The following is a 21430-nucleotide window of genomic DNA, read 5'->3' as shown; positions in this document are numbered from 1 at the left end:
CTGCTGATAATTTTTGTATCTAATATTCTGAAACAAACAATGTACATGTCATTTTTATCAAAAAAATTCTCAGAAACAAAAGGTTAAAATTTGTAGCAAAACTATTTTTTTTTCCTTCCTAACAAGAACCCTGAATCTTGGGGGGGGGGGGGGGAGGGGGGCATTTTCTTGAAAATGATTGAAAAAGAATCATTTTGTCGATACTAAAGCAAAAGTTTTTGATTGTAAGAAACTACTCAATGTATCTACACTACTTATTACACAACTGTGCATTTTCTACATGCAACCTTAACTATACTGTAATATTTATAGACACAGAATTGAAACTTAATTCAAGAGAGCAGTTTTTTCTTTTTTTTCATTTTGAGATTTTGTTTATAACTCTAATAAATTTAATTCATTAATTGGATGCATGAATTCGGTACATTCAAATACTAATAATAAGTTTTTCCATTTTCTTTTTCTTTTTTTTAAATTTAGTTTTTTATTTTACTGTTCTTTAACTTACTATTTCTTAAAACCCTATAGACTAAAATTTTCTTCGTGAGAAGGTGTTGATTTTTCTCCCATTTTTTTTTTCTTTCAGCCTATGACATGTCAACTTTCATCAGGAGGTATGCAAAATATTTAAACGAAAAAGCAGTTTCATATAGAACAGTTGCATTTGATTTTTGCAAATGTAAAAGGGGGTAAGTATATTTTAGATTTTTTTATGAATATGACCGGTATTGGGTAATAAATTAAGTAAAAAGCTTAACACTAGAATTACGGCAGTCTTTGTGTACCTAGAAATACGACGGGGGTCATTTTGATCCCCGGGGAATAAATCTGCATAGTTCCCTACATAATGTTATATATTTGAAAAAATTGGATAAAAAGAAACTTATTTATAATAATTTAAGTTTTTTTTTTTTTTTCTTTTTGAAGAATTTAGATTTTAAGGATATGAAGTATTTAAAAAAGTTCAAAATGCCTTGTGAATAACCAGTGCAGTTTCAGTTGCATTTCAGAAATTACCGACTAATGTTCTTTTTATGCAAAAAATATTGTGATTGCTTCAAGTTCTTTCAATTATTCTCAAAAAGGCATTTTTGGGCTTCTGCTCTGTTTCAGCATCAATAAATGTATTTGCATTTCTTTTTTCTCATAGTGGTCAAAATGACACTTGTAGGTATAACCCTTTAGTAAAGTAAGAAAAAATGTCAAAAAATCGCAGATTGCAGCAGTCACGTGTTTCGACGTTACAGGGAACGCCTTTTTCGATGCAAAAAGTAAAGAGCTTATGGATGAAAAGACATGCGACAAAAGCCAATAGCAGATAAGCATGCAGTTTAAAAGATAAAAATAGCAGATTAACCAAACACAAATGAGAAAATTATAAACCAATAAGGAACCAATAGGAATGCAAGCAAAGGGAAAAAAAACAAGAAATAAATAAATAGTTTTATTCTTCCATTCAGCTTTTCCTTTCTAGTGGTTCACGGTTATTGACATTTTCTTTTTGTTTTTTGCTTTGGCTCAATCTTGGTCCAATTAAATTCTTTCGGGTTTTTCTGTACCTCAGCGAGAGCTCTTGGCCTTTGCTTGCATTCCTATTGGTTCCTTATTGGTTTTTAATTGGCTAATCTGCTATTTTTATCTTTTAAGCTTCTTGCTTATCTGCTCTTGGCTTTTGTCGAATGTCTTTTCATCCATAAGCTCATTACTTTTGCATTTGAAAAAGGCGTTTCCTGTAACACCGAAACGTGTCTGCTGTAATCTGCAGTTAGTGCTTTTTTGAGGTTTTTCTTACTTTACTGTTCAGCCCAAAGGTATTTATCTTACCTTTAGTTTAAGTTTGAAAAAAAAAGTTTTTAAGCTTTATATTTTAATAACACAGCAGAATGATTTAGGAAAAGTCGAGGAATGATTAGATTTTTTATGAAAATGTAGAGGAGCAGTTAACAAAAAAAGATAATTTAGAGTCAAAATGACCCTTTCCATAAGTCTAGTGATAATATACACAGTTTAAATGTTGATATTCTTTAATTATAGCTCAAACAGAATGAGAATAAAAATGCAACAGTAATTTTTTTTTTTAATTTACTATTTAAATATAAAACTAATATATATTTGGTGAATTTCCAGGAAGGAAGATGGAATTCTCAGACAAATGAATACAGAACAGGCAAGTATTTTAGCTCTTTGTTTTTATTAAATGCTAAAAGCAAATATTTTTCTTCACCATTAAAAATATTTTCTTTTTTTAGTTATTAAAAACATTACCAGCACTTCAAGCACAGTTAGACTCCTTGCTAGAATTTGATGTAAGTTTTAATTTTGTTTCAAATCCATTTTTGTGCTAATGAATACATTTCAACCTCTTAGATATGAAGCTTTTTTTAAATTTTAAATATTTCCAGTTTTTTTGTCCAAAACATAACTTTAAAATAAAAGAATTTTTTGATGTCTTGAATTCAAATTTTGTTTTTGCAATCATGAGTGTCACGCGTGCAAGACCTTCCGTCTCAGGACAGATTTCCGTCTTGGACAAATTTCCGAGACGGAGGTCGGGACGGAAAGAAATTCGATGACTTTCTTTCAGTTTTTACTTTAAAAAGAAAAATTGAGTGTTTGAAAAATATGCTTTAATTACTGGGCCGTTCCATAACCACGAATTTACATAGACATCTCTCGGTTTTCCGCCATGGGCTTGTTCTTTTTGCAACGTGCTTTTGAAGGAGTGGCTTTTCGACTCGCGCCGTTTGATTTTTTTTAGGTAAAGCTGTTATTTCCAACTCACTGCATTGCATACCGAGGAGTTGCTCGCTATTCTCCCTGATTTTTCAAAATAATCGGCTCTAATTGAAAATTTAGCCTTTTCTCATGCTATTTTCGATCATTCTTTGGTTTTTTTTCATTTGCGGGGTTTTTTTTTTTGCAAACTTTACACGCATAAATGAAAATTATGTACGCTCTTAAAATGTCTTAAGAGTTGAATCTGAATCACCAATTGAGAGTGATTGCTGACAAAATGATATGTTTTCGCCACAGTAAAGGACGACCACATACCAGGTAAAACGGAAACGATCGGGGATTTTGAAGATTTCAATGAAGATGGGAATTTTCGAAATAATCGAGGGGAAATTTCAAGTTGGTTGGAAACACCGATGGGCAACCGTTCCTGCATCTTTGACAAAGACTTTAGGAATCACTAAATTCCAATGTCATTGAATCTAACACTCGCAAGAATGGAAATATGGGAGGGGGGGAGAGAGAGAGAGAGAGAAAGGAAAGGAGAAAAATAACGGCAACACGAATTTGCGAAAAAACGCTGCTCTTGCAAAGAGGGTAATCAGTTCGCAAATTATCCCACGATACTGAGGTTTTAAAACGTTGCTATCTTGGCCAATCTAAGAGGGGGGGGGGGTGTTACTCAAGGGTTACAGTATAAAGTATCGAAAAACTGAATTAAAAGCCATTTTTGAACCTAAGAGTGGTTTGATATTTCTCCTCTGCAAACTCTTAAAAATTTAAAAGTCAAAGCTTTAGTCTGTCTTTAATGATGTAAAAGGGGGGAGGGGGAGGCTTAAAAAAAAATCAAAAATTGGAGTCTTCAAACTTTGGTGAATTTATGAGAGATGGTTTTGGTGTAACATGAAAATGTTTTGTAGTTGATGTATTAACCCTTAGTAGCCTGATTTATGAAAGTGATTTATTTTTCATATTACTGTGTTTGCTTGAGGGTCTAGATGAAGGGAAAAATAGCTAAAAAAATCACAATATTTATTTTACAATATTTACAATACACAATATTTTGTATTCAACAAAACTTTTAGTAAAATGTGTTTACTTGTTCACTTTGCCGCGCGAGTAATATGTCATAGATAAAATAAAACAATAATGACATTTGATTTTTTTTTAATTTTCGTTGGAAAGAATATTATACAACAGTAAAATACGTACAGCCAACCTATAAAAAAAACTAATAGTAATGTGAACATTCGGTTTAAAAGATTGGTATCAAAAAAGATTGATATCAAAATTGAAACTCTAGGTTATTAAGGGTTAAAAACTATTTGAGGCTATAATTAAATGGACTTGAGTGAAATGGCATTTTGGACCCTCTCCCGAAAAGTGTTTGTAATTGAAGTCTTAAAACTTTTAGGCTGTCTTTGGCAATGTCAAGAGGGTGGGAAGGGGCTCTCTTTAGGCGAAATTCCGACACTGGGCGTCTTAAAAGAGCAACTTTAGACCGTCTTGGGCAGTGGCGGATCCAGCCGATTGTTTTGGGAGGGGCCATCCGAAATTTTTGAACAAACTCCCCAGGACCAAATTTAGCTCCATGCCGCCCCTAGGCAAATTTGAAATCTGCCGCCCCCTCCCCCCCTAAAAGAAGCAAAATATCCTTGACTCAAAAAAAAAAAAAACTTACAAAAGCGTTCGCCAGATTCAAACTGTCAAACTTATGAAGAAATGATGGCGTTTCACATTCTGAGGAGTCCCGATGATATGACCACAGTGATCTCCCAAAAAAATTTTTTATTCGGCAAATTTTGCTGACGATTCGGCAAATACCATGATTGAAAAACATTTGACTTTCATAAGATGTGTGAAAGTAATCATTATTAAATTACAAGAAAAAATTGTCTCTGTGGAAAATGAAAGAATGCTAATATTTTACTTTCAAGAATAACAATTTAATTCAAAAAATGTGTATCATAATAGCAAATTTGCAGTCCTTGAAAAATTTGCCGCTCTAGGCAGCTGCCTACTCTGCTTATTGGGAAGTTGAGCCCTGATAACTCCCCAGAAATTTTATTAAAATGAAGTTTTAAAAACTCAATTTTCGGGGTATCGAGACATTAGATAAGGGGGTGGATTTATGAATCTCCCTCGAAATGTTTCAAAATTTAAATTTCCGAGTAATTTTTGAAAATTAGGAAACTAAAAACGTATTTTGTCTATTTTTGATGATGTACGGAGAAAGGTCGGGTTCGGGCGCTGGCCCCAAAATACTTTTTGAAAATAACGCTAAGAAACCAAAATATTCTGCATTATACATTGAGAAGTTAGAAAAGGAGGGTTGCTCTTCTAGCTCTTCAGCTGTCCAGCCTAAAAATGCACCTTTAGGTAATGTTTGCTTACATTAAAGGAAGTGTGAAGGTGCTTAGAATCCTTCCTTCCTGGAAATGTTTTGCCTTTGAGGGTCTAAAAAATTCGATTTTTAACTATATTTATACATATTTTAGAAGGGGATGGAAGATTCGTGATCTCCTCTAAAAAACCCCCTTTTAAAGCTATCATCACGATATAAACTAGGGAGGGAGAGGGTCCTATCAATACTCGTTTGTAATTGAAGTCCAAAAAAAATTCATTTAAGTTGCTTTTAAGCAATTTAAGTGATAAGGGCTGGATAAGCTAGTTTTCGTTGACATTTTTTTCCAAATAAAAGACTTAAAATGCAATTTTTTGCTACATATCAAGGTTCTCTCCTAATTTCGAAATCCATAAAAACGAAAATTTAGGCTCTCTTTGGTCTTGTGAACAATAGGTATACTCTGAGAACCGCAGCATTTAGAGAGCGTCCAAGTGTATGTAGTTGGAATCAAGAAATGATGTAAAAGATGGAGAAAAATTTTGGAAATAAAAATTTTGATTTGAGGATAGAGATATAATTTATCTCCCAATTAAGGCCTATACTTCTTTTTCAGTAAAATACATGTGTTAAATTTTGTTATCTTCTCATAATATTTTATTTTCCTTAAAAAAATTCCTACAATCACGAGGCTTCGGGAGGGGCCATGGCCCCCTTCTAGATCCGCCCCTGGTCTTGGGGTTCAGGGTTCCCTTTTCCCAAAAAATATTCAAAGCTGAAGTATTCAGAACTCAGTTTTAGGTAATCTTTAAAAGACTTAAGAAGAGGGAATTCGAAGGTTTTCTCTCAATAAGTTTTAGAATTTAAATTCTTAAATCTTTGGTGATGAAAATGGGAAACTGCAAATTTAAGTCAAATTTAGTGAACTTAGGGGAAGGAGTTCGGGGGGGCAGGGGTCTCTCTCCCCGAAAATTTCTCCGTGCTGAAGTATCAAAATGCTATTTTGGCTATTTTTGAGTGAGTTAAGAGTTAGGGAATTCAGGGGTCTTTCTCGAAACATTTTCGAAATTGTAGTCTTAAAACTTTGGGTTGTCTTTGGCGATGTGTGGAGGGGAATTGCTCTCTCAATAGAAAAATAAAGCTTAAACAAAAACTTACACTGCGTTTAGTAAACACAATGGGGGAGGGGGGTATTCCGCACCCCAGCTCGAAACAGCAGAAACGAAATATTTTCGTTTCTGAAATTTTGAGAGCTTTGTTTTGGGCTATTTTTGGATGACTTAAGGGGGAATGGTGTAGGAAGGTTCTTTCAAGAAGTTTCCAAAATTAAAGGATTAAAACTTTTAGGCTGTCATAAGTCATGTTTATAGGTAAGAGGGGTACTATTCCCCTACAAAACAATTTAGAAACTGAAGCCTTAAAAGTTGAAATTTAGGACATTTGTGGTGAACTCAGAGGAAGGGTTTTGGGAGTTCTCTTCCGAAAATGTTTTGATGCTGAAAATTTAAAGCGCTACTTTAGACTATATTTGAGTGCCTGAAGAGGGATGTGATTCGGAAACCCTGCCTGGGGTTAGGATTCAGTTCCCCTATTTCTTTTTTTAATTAATGAATATTGGAAAGGATACCTTGTTTAAAAAATATATCTACTTCACTGAAGCGATTTTTATTGCTAATTTCACCACCTGCTATCTTATAAAAGAATTCTTTTTCAAATGAAGACACTGTGGGGGAAAAGTGCCAATTCATTATCATTAGTCGGCCATACCCTTCCCCCACCTTTCCTTCATTTCTGGATTGTTGGCGCTACCTTATGTAGACATTCTGATCAGAACTGATTTATGTTGCAAAAGTGAAAACCTTGTGTCCTAAGCAATTTTATTGCTACAATAAAAATGTTTACGATCGGCAAAAACGAATGGTGTGGCGCTGCGAACGCTTTTAACCCTAAAGTTATCCAACATCGTCTAAAATTGCGTTTTTGGAACTTCAATTTCGAAATATTGCCGAAGGGGGGTTCCTGAACTCCATCCCTTCCATAGTGCATTCAAAGAGCGTATAAACATTATGAAAGATGGAGAACAATTTCATTTTTAAAACTTCGATTTCTGAGAGAGTCCAGAGAACCCCCCCCCCCCCTTTCTCTAATATTTTTGAAGGTTGCCCAATATTGTTATTCTGGGACTATCAGTTTAAAATAATTGATGTAAGAGTCCCTGAACCCCCTCCTTTCCCGAAACTTTACCAAAATGGCCTACCATAGCGTTTTTTGGACTTCAATTCAAAAAAATTTCTGGGGAGAGTCCCCCGGACCCCCCCCCCCCCTCCACTTATTGCCGGATTTTAGATTTTTTGGAATTATGTCAAAATGCTTAAATATTAGAATTTAAAGGATTAAAATTTAAATAAAACACAGATTCCAAAATTGGCATTGTTAAAACCTACAACATTAATACACATAAATTTTTCCTTAAGCCGGCAGGCGGGGGGGCCGAAAATATTTTCTGTCTTGAACACATCACCAAACTTGCACCCATGATGAGTGTGTATGCGTGTTTGAAGGGAATAGACGCCACCGCTCAGGAGTGGTTCTGCTCGAAGGGACCGGTAGACGTAGTTCGCAGAGTTAAGTTTTATACTTAAGTTAAGTCTTGAATAAACGAAAACTATTTGTAACCATGATGACGCCAATTTGTCTTTTTAGTAAATACAGTCAACTCTCAATAACTTGAAGTCCCAAGGGTAGGCTCAGTGGCGCAGCGAAGAGGATTTTTGGGGGTGAAAACACCCCCCAGAGCCATTGGTTTTACTAAAAATGAGAATTCTAATACAGTAGTTTATGCATATGAAAGGGCTGTTTTGATCAAACAAAAAGGTCCAGAAGATATTTTTGATCAAAAACAAGCCCTTCAGAAGGTATTTTTCGTCAAAAAATTGTTCCAGAAAGTATTTTTCATCAAAACACTCCAGGAGGTATTTTTCATCAAAAGAAACTCCTTCAGAAGGTATTTTTCATTTAAAAAAAACCTTCCACAAGGTATTTTTTCATTTAATAAAAATCCTGCAGAAGGTATTTTTTATCAGAAAAACTCTTCCACAAGGTATTTCTGGCTGTTCTAGTGACAGACTAAAACCTTCGAGTATGGGAAGTTTCCACAACAGTTTCTTTTGTTTGGGACTTGAAGAAAACTTTGAGATGAAGGAATATTAGAGTTGTAAACATCCGAGTTATCGAGATTCGACAGTATTAAAACAACGAGCTAAACTTATTCTCATAGTCATGGTAATCTGAAAAATGAGAGCAACATCAATTTGGTCAAGTGAGGAAATAAGCAATTAGTGATTGCTCCAAAAAAAAAATGCAGTTGAACCTAATTGATATGGATAATACGGATCACATTTCAGCTCTTTTTAAAAAATTTAAATTTGCATTGATACTTTAATTTGTTATAATAAGCACGTAACTATGAGTACACTAAACATATGCTGTTTATTTTGATCTATTAATAATAAAAAGTTCACCTAACCATGCTTCATTCAAAACGCCACACCTGTTTGAAGCAGAAGACAGTGGACTAATTCTTTAGAAATGACATGAAAAATAAGTTTATATTTTTTACTATAAGCAATTCTACATAATTTTTGTCATAAAAAATGGGTTGTTTTGAGATTTTTTTTTAAAGGGCCTAGCTTCTGCCGAGTTCTTTTGATTTTACAACTTTAATTTGATAGTGACTTTTCCTCAAAGAAATTAAAAACTTAGGCAAATCATTTTTAAAAAATGTAGGCTTCATATAACTGATCTCTTTATTCTTTTTGTATTTTATGCATCAAATGGAGCAATTTCGGATTTATGTTAGAAGGAAATTTGGTTTATATTCAAGTTTCTCAAATAATTAAATTTTCTCAGACATTTGTTCTGTGTAAAACGTTTTGTATGTTATTTACATTCTTTTTCTTTTCTAGTGTTCTACAAATGACTTATGTAATGGAGTCGTTAATTCCTGTTTCATGTTACTCTTTAGAGATCTCATTAGGTTATTTGCTTGTTATAATGATGGCATTATTAATCTCCTTGGTAAGTTACATTTATTGATTCTTTTAAAGGAATATTTGAGATATAAGCTTAGAGTTATCGAAATTAGACTGTATATGTAAAAATGTCTTTTTTTCTCCAAATAGATTCTAAATTATGTTGATAGCTCTAGGTAAAAAGGAAGAATCGAGGCATGCAATGATATTAAAATAAATATCTTAATGTTCGAAAAAGATAGCAGCTGGGAATTACATAGACTTATTTGTATCTCATAAGAAACAGTGTAAACAGTTATTCAAATCACAATGAATATTTGTAATATTTGAATTTAAAATATTTGCTGTTTAAAATGTTGCAGGCTTAACTAAAATATTATCAGCAACTAGATTTTTAAAAATTACTTTTGTCTCTTGTTTAGAAAAATACTTCGACATGAATAAGAAACATGCTAGAGATGCATTAGATATCTACAAGAAATTTCTAATAAGAATGGACAGGGTAGCTGAGTTCCTTAAAGTTGCTGAAGTAAGTTTCTCTTTATATATTTCTGTTTTAATTTTATTGTTGATTAATTTTAAGCTTTTTCAAATGCCATTTATTGAGAATAATATTGTATAAATGAAATAAAAACACAAAAAGCATAAACCATATTTTGGTCTCTTAAACTGCAGGGTCATGAAAGTGCTGTGTTTTTTATAACTAGAAAGCATGCACCATCGAGCATATGAAATTAAACTATTTTTCTTCCACATTTTATAGAGGTAGTGCTTTTATTCTGGATAATTTTATTCTAAATTATTAAAAATATTATTTTCGATTTGCAAGTTTTTTTTTTCTGCTTATAAAAGGGAGTGAATTATATCACCAGCATATTTCTTTTTCGGTTAGGAAGATTTCAAGTAATTTGAAAAAAAAATCCATCTTATATTTTTTTCTAATATGATTAATTTTTGGCATTTCTTGTGGGGTTTATATTTGATGTGAGAAAAGCAAAATTTGAATTTATTTTTTTAATTATTTGCTTTTACTTTATGTCCTGTTAAATCAATAAATACATGTCTGTGTAGAATTTATTTTCTTTATTTTAAATTTCAGAATATTGGAATAGATAAAGGAGAGATTCCGGACTTGACAAAGGTAATGCTAATTTATTCAAGTGTCGAGTAAAATATCACGCTTTTTAAATGCTTTATTTCCAACTCTTAGTCATGTTTCTCAAGTGCAGTTTTAATGTGTTTCTCATATTACGCGCTATGCAATCATGTACAGAAAAAGCATGAAAGTTCATTATTTTTTAGTTTCTTCTATTGTTCAATATTTGTTTGAATTTGCTGCCCATAAAATTCATACAATTTTGATCTCCTAATAACATCAAGGTAATGTTTATATGAGCCCATTTTTTAAGTAAAAAGCTATGACAATCAGATTATGCATGTTAATTGTATTTGCATGATTCTTTTTGTTATCTGGATTTGGTTTTTCAATCCTTTTTTAGTTGGCAAGTCGTTGTGGAGACCTCCCTATATTTTCTTCTAACCACGTGAGTTTTGTTTTGGTTTGATTTCTTAATTTCTCCACTTTGCTGGTTTAATTTTCTTTACTGCTTGTTTTTTTTCCCCTTGCTGAAAGCTCTCTCTCCTTTTCTTTAATTCAGCTATGCATGAAATTCGACAGGCTGGAAATTTTTGAAAATAAAATTTTGTCATTTCTATATATCTACTGTTATTTAATTTTTAATGAAAATGTATGGCGAAAAAAGAGTAGTGAGTTATTCTAAAACAGAGCAAAGATTTATTCAGCGTGTCTACAAATAGTAAGAAATTTAAAATGTCTTAACAACAATGATCATAATCGGATATTTAACATCTAAGAAAGTTGAATGAATAGTACACAAATAAATAAATTTTGTATTATCAAAGGATAATACAAAGCTTTTTAATTTGTATACTTTAGAACTATTTGTTGTGTATTTACATTCAGCTAACTAAAGATTGTTCTTTGCTTGAAAATTTTGATGTTCAAGGGAAACATGTCTGGGAAAATAAAGATGCTAAATTGCATGACGCTGATTACTCTCCTCTTAGTGTATTGGCTATACTTGTGCTCAAAATGGGATGTTTCATAATTACTGCCAGTGAACGCAACAAAATTTTTTATACTGCAGGTTTAGTTTTATATGTAATTAAATTATGTACTATACTCATGGGAAAACACTTATTTTATTAGATCCAATTCTTTTTGATTGTTATTCGGTTATGAGTCTTTATGTCATTGAAGTTTTTTACAACACCAGACATTAAAAACAAAACAAATCTTCAAAATTTTCTTCTACGCTTCTATAAACAGTGTGAAAATTTTAATTTTGGTGTTTTAGAGTAGTTTTAGAATTTATTTCAAATACAGAGAAAATATTGAAGTTTTATTTTTCTGAAATATATTTATTTCTTGCTGCATAACACTCTAATCCTTGCTGCTCTACTTTAAAAAATGCTTGCTTTTAAAAGTAGTATATGTTAAGTTTTCTCAAAGTGAGATCAATAAATGCTTTTATCATAAATTAAATTTGTTTCATTAAAAAGCAAAGGACTTATCTGATAGGGCTACTGACTCCTAATCTCCGAAAAACAATCTTATGTCTTTGTTTCAATAGCTTTGTATTCTTTAACAAACTTTTATGTTATATTGTATATATAATGGGAAATTATGACATAAAAGTGTAATTTACAATTGTGTAGTTTAAAAATTACTATCATTTATGATTCATTGTATAACTCAGCTCCACAATGTATATTTAAATTCCCCACTCATGTTTTAAGAGTTACATCTAACTGTATAAAGCTTTTTAAAAAAACTCGCCTAAAGCATGTATAGTTATCCAAAAATATGAAATTGTTATTAAATCCATTTAAAATGTACTAAAATATTGTTATACTAACACTTAAGCTAACGTAAAACCTTGTGACAAATATGGTAGAAAATAAATTGTTTTAAGTAAAGTAAAACCAGAAAAATAAAATATTTAAGAATTAAGAACATATTACTATCATATTTTTGTAATTTTTTAAGTTTCATAGAATATTACAATGTGTGGTAGGGGAAGGGGGGGGGGGGGGGGAGATTTCAGCAACTTCCAATCAATTTCTTGAATACTTCCAATCAATATTCAAGAGTAGCTTCAAGCATTAACATGTTACCGAGTTAGCAGCATGGTTCAAGTTATCCTAAATGACTGTATACCTTTTTTTAAATCCCCCTAAGAAATCCCCCCCCCTCACCCTTTTGCAACCAAATTTCATAAAAATGCTTCTAAAAATCAGATCATTTAATATAATAACATTTAAATGTATTTTCTTTTTCATTATATTTATGAAAAAATTATGTCCTTTCTAGTTGGTTGCTGTAAATTTTTAAAATAAATTCCGCTGTGATTTTCTATCGTTGAATTCTTTGTAAAACCCTTTGTAAGCTTTATGCTCTTATCCTCCCCCCCCCCCCCCAACCTCCCTAAGGTAACTGCAATAATGTTTCAGGTAACTTTTTTCCTTTACAATGCTTTTTAATACTTCTCATTTCAGAATTAAGTTTGTTAAAATATTTGTGAAATGATATATGAAATTTTGTCCAATTCATTTGTAAGTTAATTTGTTTATTTGTTTCAAATTTTCTGAATCTATTTGCATAGTATAATAAATTAATAATCAATTATTTTCAATGAAAAGGCTCCCAGTAGCCTTCTGGAAGCCTTGGAACAACATTTAGCAGCTTTAGAAGGACGAAAAGGATCGGCGTCAGCTGCTTCTGCTGCTGCTAGGTATGAAGTCTTTTAAATTACTTTTTAAGGGGTGCCTATCATTCGGCATCAGAGTGATAGTTAGCAAATATCTCCTGCATGTTAGTTAGTAATTATTCCTTTGTTGAACTAAAATGCAGTCTTATAAAATTTATATTTGAGTGATCATTATTGTGTGAAGATTATGTTATTCAACCTTTGTTCACTTTTAATTGCATGATTATGTTATTAATTTGTCCTGCATGTTATGATGCACGCATCCTGATTTTGTTTCAATTTTTTATTTTGCATGGTTTTCCTTCCCTGTTTGACATTAACTTAAACTGCACCCCGTCTGTGGTTTTGTGTAATAAAATACAATTAGAGCTACAAATTTGCAAAATGCTGTGTCTGCTTTGTCACATACGAGCAATGCGTTTGGTAGTGTTGGAGAGAACAACTCGCAGCAGCAAGAAGTAAATGGTGTCAAAGTTGATGAAAGTGTCAGGAAAGCCGTTGAAGAGGAGGCTGAAGTTATGAATCAGTTAAAGGTATTGCTTTTGAATAAATCAATATGTGAATGCATTTAAGTTGTTTTTTTACATTTTTTCTCAGTTTAACACATTTTTATGAATCTAAAGCAGAGGTTCCCCCGAAGAAATTTTATATTCTCTCAGCCCCTAATGTAATGAGGATATATGAGCTTGATGCATCAAGACATTAGCTTATGTAAATAAGATGGTTCCAGTACCTATTTTTTAAGTTGAAATGTTAGGTACTGTTATTTCAACTCCTCTAATTGACATAAATTATCTAATTAACTTATGTTAATTAGGTAAATGAAATTATCTCAAATTAAGTTTTAATAATGACTTCAGATTTTTGAACAAATTAAGGAAGGAGTTAATAAATGTATAACAAATTTTGGCTAAGATTTAAAATTTGCATAATGTGTTTCATAAATGCTATACTGGTCGTTATAATCTTCGTACAATGGCGGTGGAGGCTCGTGGACCACCCGTTGGGAATCACAGCTTTGGATTAAAAACTTGTATGCAATTATATAGCCTCTGCTATATTATCCTGCTGTATCAGAGTTTTCCTTTTACCTTATGTTTTTTTTTTTTTTTTTTTTTTTTTTTTTTTTTTTTTTTTTTTTTTTTTTTTTTAACTTATATGATACAACAAATGATTAGCTATAAGCTTTTTAAACAAGTTATACCTTTTCAGTGTCTTAAGATGAAAATTTTATAAAATGCTTTGATTCTATTTTACCAAAGTAGATCATAAAGATGGAAAACTATATATTTAGGAAAAGACATTTTTTATAAAACTTTTAAATCCATCATGGTTCTGATTTAAAAAGAAAAAAAAAAGTATTACTCAAATTCATGTTGTTGAACATAAATCTACAAGCAACTATTATATTCAATTTTTTTTTAACGTTTTTTCAGAAAAATGTCCTTGGAGAAATTTCTTATAAATTTTAAAACATATACCTATATAATTTTACTTTAATGTCCAGATCATGGTTTATTTTAAAAATAATTACTCTAGAATCGGAATTGTGCAGGCATTGATTGTTAATTATATTAAAGACTTGCAAAAAATGTATTTCGTTGTTTGAGCATTTTTTTGTAACTATGAATGTCTCGCATAATATATGACTGATACATCTCAAAGGTGTTAGAAAAATAGTGTATCAATGCTTAATTGTGTAGAAAAGGTTTTTGTAACTCTTGATTGAAAAACTTATAGGGCTTCATGTTAAATATTCATTCAATTTCTTAGAAAATTAATTTCCTATATTGTGTAGTTATTATATTTCTGTACAAGCTATATTTAAAAAAACATCAAACTGATTTCTTGTGATAAAGTACATGAAAAATTGCTGAAGATTTATGCATTATTAGGAAAGGTATTTTATTCAGTTTCTGCTTTTCCTGAAAATCTAGTTGGCAGTTATTACGAGTGAATTGTGCACTTAAAAATTTTAGCTTCTTGCTCTTGAGGAAATAATCTTCACGAAATGTGAACCTTTTACCTGTAAATTAACTATGCAGTGCAACTATCATAAAATTCTTATTTATTATGTAATCAGGTTGTGTTCTTAGTAATGATAGGCAACTTTTACAGGCATTAAATTTCTATTCTTTTAAAAAAAGAAAAAAATAAATAAATAAACCTAGTTTTTTTGGTTTGAAAAACAGAGAAAAGTTTAACTTTCCTTGTCTTTACCATTTTTTTTTAAAGCAAAATTATCTGTTAAGTTTGATCAACTATTGCTGTGTAACAATTAGATAGTTGCAGATTAAGGTTTTCTTGGATTTTAAATGTGATACGTTATGTTTGGTTTTTACTTTGTCATAATCATTTTATTTTATAAAAATAACTTGAAAATATTAAGAAATAAAACATTTTGAGACATATCAGAAGGATGCTCATTTAGTATAATATGTATATAAAACTTGACAACTTTAAAATTCCCTTAAATTAATTTAATACAAGTGTTTTTCTACTTTTGATGTCAGTAGAAAGTTAATATGCTTTTAATTATGGTTAAATGAAAAAGTTTTTATTTATGATTTATCTACTGTTATGTATGTGCAAACATTGTCATTAAATAATCCTACAATTGAAATACACTTCAGTTAATAAAATAAAAATTCCTTGTGATATTTTTGTTAAGAAATGAAGTTTTTTCTTTTAATATTTAAAAATGAAATTCAAATGTATATGTTTATATTTTATGATTTCTTGAATTTTATTCTTTTAGATTTTCTGCAGAAAAGAAATTAAATTAATGGCATTATCTGAGAAAAAAGCTTGTTCTGTTTAAAATGTTTCATTAACATGTGGATGGTCTTCTTGTTTATACTAACAGCACACAACTAATGGTTGAGGATAACTAATACCTGTTTCTTTAAAATTGTTATTTCTGAATTGCATAGTTGTAGTTAAGTAACAATAGTTTACCCTCTCTGTAGAATGTAGTTTGATGCCTCAGTAACATCATTAATTGTATTTTATATTTGCCAATTTACCTTTCTGCTCTAGTTTGACAATGATTCTCCTCTTCTGTGGGAACAGCCTGCTTGGGAAGATTCGGTCAGTATGCCGTGACCTTCTGCTGTATCTTTTTGTAGTGCATGTCAGGGGAGGCAACATTTTTTCTTGAGCTTTGGTTTCATTATACGATGATTCTTATTCTTTTCAGTGATAGTTTACATCCTTATTGTATCCGTCCCCTCCCCCCTTTTTTTCCCACTTAAAATGCAAGAAATTTTCAAAAATTTGAGAAATTAAAGGCAAATGCAGCTAGAAAATATGCTAAGGCATAACAAACCAGTTCTTGCAAATGTTCAAGGTGACCTTCCTTAGCATTCCAAAACCATCGGCAAATATATCAGCATCTGTGTATTTGCTCAGACATGATGAAACTTAACAGCTAGGGTATCTGTCTAAGAAAAATTTTCATAGAGTACATATGCATATTGCTTTGAAGCATTACCACATCCAGAATTCACGTTCTGGGGGAAGGGGTTTGGTCTTAAGTCCTTGCATGGATATAAACTATCATTGTGGGGCTAGCAATTTGTTTACATTTATTCTTTTAGAAGCCCCCCCCCTACCCCCGCCAAGCCTCTGTTGTCAAGATGAATTCAAAAAGTTAACTCTTGCTTCCAATTATGCCATGCTCTATTTCTGGCACTGTACAATATCCTACTTTTTGTACATTGTCCTTTGAATTTCAGAATCCCCCCCCCCTCCCTGTTTTTTGAATTAGTTTTTAAGACATACTGAAGTTCTTGGAAAATTTAATTGTAGCTAACTAATGCAAAATGTATTTTGTTTCTCTGGACCGATGAGTTAAGGACTTGCATTTTACTTGGCGATTTTGTTACAATGTGACAGGCATATAACTTTCCTGTTTTTTATATTTGAAGTGTCTTCAGCCTTGCTGACATATTTTCTAAAACTGAATGCAGTTTTTGTTTTGAATGAAACATGCATTTTACATTGTCGATTTTAAAAAACTGATTGTTAAGTTTTGAAAAGAAGCTCAAAGAAACAAATCTTGCTTTCCTTTATGATTAACTTATGCATGGTGTAGATTCTTGTACCTTTTCCAAAAACTTTCTTCCTACTGCTTAAAAAGCATGCTTTATTACCTGACAAATTTAGTGCGTTTCTTTTATTGGTAAATAATTCTAATGTAGGACTTAAACTTGTGCATGAGGTACTTTTTGAGGGGTGGGTATGAAATCGCAAATTCTGTTTAGGATAAAGCCATGTAGGTGTGATTCATTTTTATGCAAGATAGACTCAAAATCTAAAATATTTACTTGTAATTGGAACTTGTTTGAGTGAATATGTTTGCACATTGTTGCGGTAAATTCTACAAGACTTTGACTAATGTTTGGCATTATCCAGATGTTTTATAGGTGTTGCCACATTATATGTGCTACTAGAATATTTACAGTGCTGATAACTAAGCATCAAAATTTAAAATTTGATTTATTGATTTGCTAAAAACTTCCTATTGCTTTCTTATTCACTTATTTAATGAAGTAATCTGGAATTAATATTTAATTCCTGCATATGAAATGGACGTGGAAAAAGAAGTTTTTACAAACAGAAACTGAAGAAGAGAGACTACAGAATCATAAGATGCATGGAACATCTTTGATTCAACACATAATTAGCTGTAGATGGTATGGTGCTAAATGTTGATTACTCGACATTACTTTATGAATTACATGTTTATGCTGTAAAATCTCAAATTTATCAATCAAAAATACTATGATTTTCAAAGCATAATTTCTGTTGCATCAGGGAATAAAGATCTATTGCTGTTTGTATGCATTATTTCAATTCCAAATCCTTTCTGTATAATTTTTTAGAATGTTTAAAATGGTGTGATAGTAATTTGAAAACAAAGTTAATGTACGTTAAATATGTTTTCAAAATAATTTTTACCAGAGTTGACTTGTGCATCATGTATGCTTGAGATAATTAGTTGAACCATCTTCTAGTTAGTTCCATAGTTGCATGTTAAATAGATTGAATAATGAACTGCAAAGTTACTGAAGAAAATATAAAAACTGAAGCTCAATACATTTAGTTATTATATTTCTCAGGTAAAATTCATGAAATAAATAGCAATAAACTTGCCAAATATCTTGTTGCATTGCAAAGTTTTTAGTTTCATCATTAGCTTTATTTTTTCTGATGTTCTAACTTTAAATTAGTTTTATTACCAAAGTATGAAATTTCTTGCTGCAGTCAAAAATCCACTTGCATTAGAGATATCCCTAATTTCACTTTCATTGGCAGTTATGATAAAATGAAAAAAAAGAAAAAAATCTTTAGTTCTTGCAATAATATAAAAAATATTTTTGTGAATTGCATAATATTGCTATTTTAAATTCAGCTTTAATTTCCCAAAGCTGTCACAAATAATTTTAGAACTTGCTTTTAAAGGTAGAATTTATAAATTGATTTTTTAATCATTTAAATTTTAGACGTAGATTATTATTTTTTTTTTACTTTTTTGTATTTTTAATGTAAAATCTTAACAGTTGTGTAATCATCATTCCTTATTCAACAGTTATATTTTATCCATAGTGAAGACTCTTTAAAACAATCACTTTTGCTCCAGTAAAAATTAAGCTTGAAATTAAAGTTATCACTTAGGTTCTTACCAAACAAGTAATGTAATACTGTTAAAAATGATGAATAAAATCTTAACTTAAAATGTTTTAAGAGCTGTTAACTTCTGATGAAATTCACTTCACACCTTGTCCAAACAATATTAATGCCTTATTTTCAAAGCAAAATTGCTGTGTGGCGTTAATAAACTTATTCATGATTAAAATCTGAAAACTTTAAAAACTGGTAAGTTTGAATGTTCAAAAGCTCCAGGGCCATTCGACGAAAAAGTCAACCCTTTCTCCTGTACATGACAGTTCATATATTGCATTAAAAAGTAATAATTTTAAAGGGTAATGACGAAATTTTTTGTAGAGAATCACACAAGTTGGTAATTTGTTAAGCAGAAAAAATTTGTTCATTAATATTTGAAGTATTGTTTTAATGGAATGTATGTGGCATCACATGTGGGAAAAAATGACCATTTTTCTTGGAATGGCTCACCGACAAAGATTAAATCTATCTACTTGAATCAATTGAATTAAGAGTAACAATGCAATACCCTCAACACACCTCTAATCAGGTCCGTCATTTAGGCAATTTGGGGAAGTCAATTGATGCTCCCTCCCCCTTTCCTGATAGATTTTAAAGAGGTACTGTAGTTTCGCATTTTTTGCATACTTAGATGTTTTTTTCCAATAAAATGCATTGAAATGACGGGACTGCCTTTAATAGAGGTGGTTGCTCGGAGATGATTTGCTGCATTCTGCTACAGTAATGTGTTGTGCATGTTTAGTGGAACTGTTTTAAATTTTATGCATATCAACTTTTATTCCTTATCCCCATTTCCTATTTGAAGCTAATAATTAAATTTGCACTTGGCACATTCTCATTTTTTTGCATGTGATTTGGTTCTATCAGGAGAGGCGGTTAAAGGAAATGACCTCTAGCAATGAGATGGTATCTCCTCCTGCTGGTTCTGCCAAAACAAATCCATTTCTTTCTTCTCCATCTGAGCCCGCAAATGTCAGCGGCTCAACGCCAACCACCAATCAGAGGATAATAGATTTGTTCAACACCTCCAGCACAGAGAAAAGTTCGACAGATGGTGTGGCACCAGCCAGTGACGATTTATTATGTCTTAATAACAATCTTAGCAGTAATCCATTTGCTGATAGCTTATTTGGAAATCAAAAGCCAGCAGCATCTCCGCAGCAAGATCAAAATGCTTTTGCAGCATTTACTAATGGTAAGTTTTTTTTGAATTGTACAATGATGAACTTAGTGATCTTGGAATATATCTTGCTTTTTGACTGTGACTTGTACCTATTATTGAGATTACAATTATGTTGGGGAAAACATATCTGTACCTCAGAGCCAGAAGGAGGTAAGTCACATTATGGTAATTTTATAGGACAGAGAAACTTTTTTCTGGCACATGTAAAGGATGGGATGCATGCTCTTTTAACCCTGGTAAAAAATTGAAAAGGATTCTTTTTTAAGAATTGCATTCACATGGCTCAATGCGGAGTAGGCTTCTACATGCAATGCACTAAAAAACAGAAAATCGCAATTTTTGGACTTGCGTCAGTCTGGCTCTGAGGTACAAATATAGCATTTCTTATTTGTTGCAGGGAGGGGGGGGGGAGAGAATAAATGAATAAATTTTTAGAAAATATGCTTCATTGATACCAACAATGTCTCTAGATAGCTGTAACAACACCGAACTTGATTCCATCTGTTCATTCACAGTTCATGACTTGAGCCATTGTCATCAGAACTTTCACATCTACTCCCTGATATGAAAGGTTAAGACATGGTCTAACTTGGTCAAAATCTGTCCACACCTGTTAAAAAAAAATAATCACCAAATCTTTGGAGGCTAAGATCTGTTTGGATCCATGTAGTGTAAAAGTAGAACAATACTTTATTATCATTTTATTAAGTCTTCAACCTTCATCCAAATTGGGTTATTTGATGAATCATAATGATTCAAGTTATTCTAACTGACAGTCAAGATAAAAATCAAAAATTTAAATCTAAAATGAAGGGCAGCAATAGTCAACTCAGGAGAATTCTACTGATTACTGTTCTATTTTAAAGAATACTTCAACTTTTTTTTTCTTTGGTAAAATAAAGCGATTTCAAAAAATTAGAAAAGAAACCTCCTTTCATATTAATATTTTTTTATAACATTGCCTTCAGGGCAACTAAGCTCAGGAATATCAGTAAGATATCCAGCTGTTGCTTTGTAATATATCGTCTCAGGGCAAAAGTTAAGATATCTAAGCCCAGAATATCATTAAGATATCCTATTGTTGCTTTGATTCGAGGATATGATGTTTTAAATGTTTTTTTGTATGATGTCCTTTTATGTAACAATTATGTAATTGGGCCTTGAAAATGTTCGTCCTTGAAAGTCTTTAAGAAGTACTTAAAAGTTTTGATGAAAGGGTGGGATTCCTAAACTAAAATAACATACATTTGTCGAAGACATAATCATGCATTATTTTCAACTTAAGAATTATTTTTTAGGTTTTGGATCATCTGATGCGTTTGCTTCTGATGCTTCTTTTGCTGCAGCATTTGGTGATAGTCCAACTTCAGGTATAGTTAGTTTTTTTAATCAAAGTTGTATAAGTTGTGGGTTAAATGCTACTGGACTATTTTATTTTATATTTTTTCCAGTAAATTAAGGTATTTAAAAAATAACTTATGAGTAATTCTTTAAAAAAAGTTACTTTTCAGTCACACGCCTTTTACAGTAAAAACTTGAAAGAACAATTTAACAATGTTTTTTAATTTCATCAAATATATCTATTTAAACCTGCCAACATTTTTTAAATTATTTTTATTTTAATATATTTTGGTTTTATTTTTATATATTTCACAAGTGT

General features: G+C 31.3%; 1 protein-coding gene across 7 annotated transcripts in view; it reads left to right on the top strand.

Moving 5' to 3' along the window:
- Window positions 1–586: 586 nt before the first annotated feature.
- The window catches only part of LOC129227278 (phosphatidylinositol-binding clathrin assembly protein LAP-like), a gene marked incomplete at its 5' end in the record, with an annotated part of 39020 nt that continues 18176 nt past the window's right edge, over window positions 587–21430 (top strand). For 2 of the 7 annotated variants that reach the window (XM_054861808.1, XM_054861804.1), the window contains 11 exon segments: window positions 587–689; window positions 2128–2167; window positions 2250–2306; window positions 9043–9154; window positions 9531–9637; window positions 10208–10249; window positions 12832–12923; window positions 13267–13432; window positions 15939–15989; window positions 19455–19782; window positions 21069–21140. In XM_054861808.1, the coding sequence (XP_054717783.1) occupies window positions 587–689; window positions 2128–2167; window positions 2250–2306; window positions 9043–9154; window positions 9531–9637; window positions 10208–10249; window positions 12832–12923; window positions 13267–13432; window positions 15939–15989; window positions 19455–19782; window positions 21069–21140 (1170 nt within the window). 7 annotated transcript variants of the gene reach the window in all.

Source organism: Uloborus diversus, chromosome 8, assembly GCF_026930045.1.
Source record: "Uloborus diversus isolate 005 chromosome 8, Udiv.v.3.1, whole genome shotgun sequence".
NCBI lineage: Eukaryota > Metazoa > Arthropoda > Arachnida > Araneae > Uloboridae > Uloborus > Uloborus diversus.
This window is presented reverse-complemented; position numbering and strand designations above follow the sequence as displayed.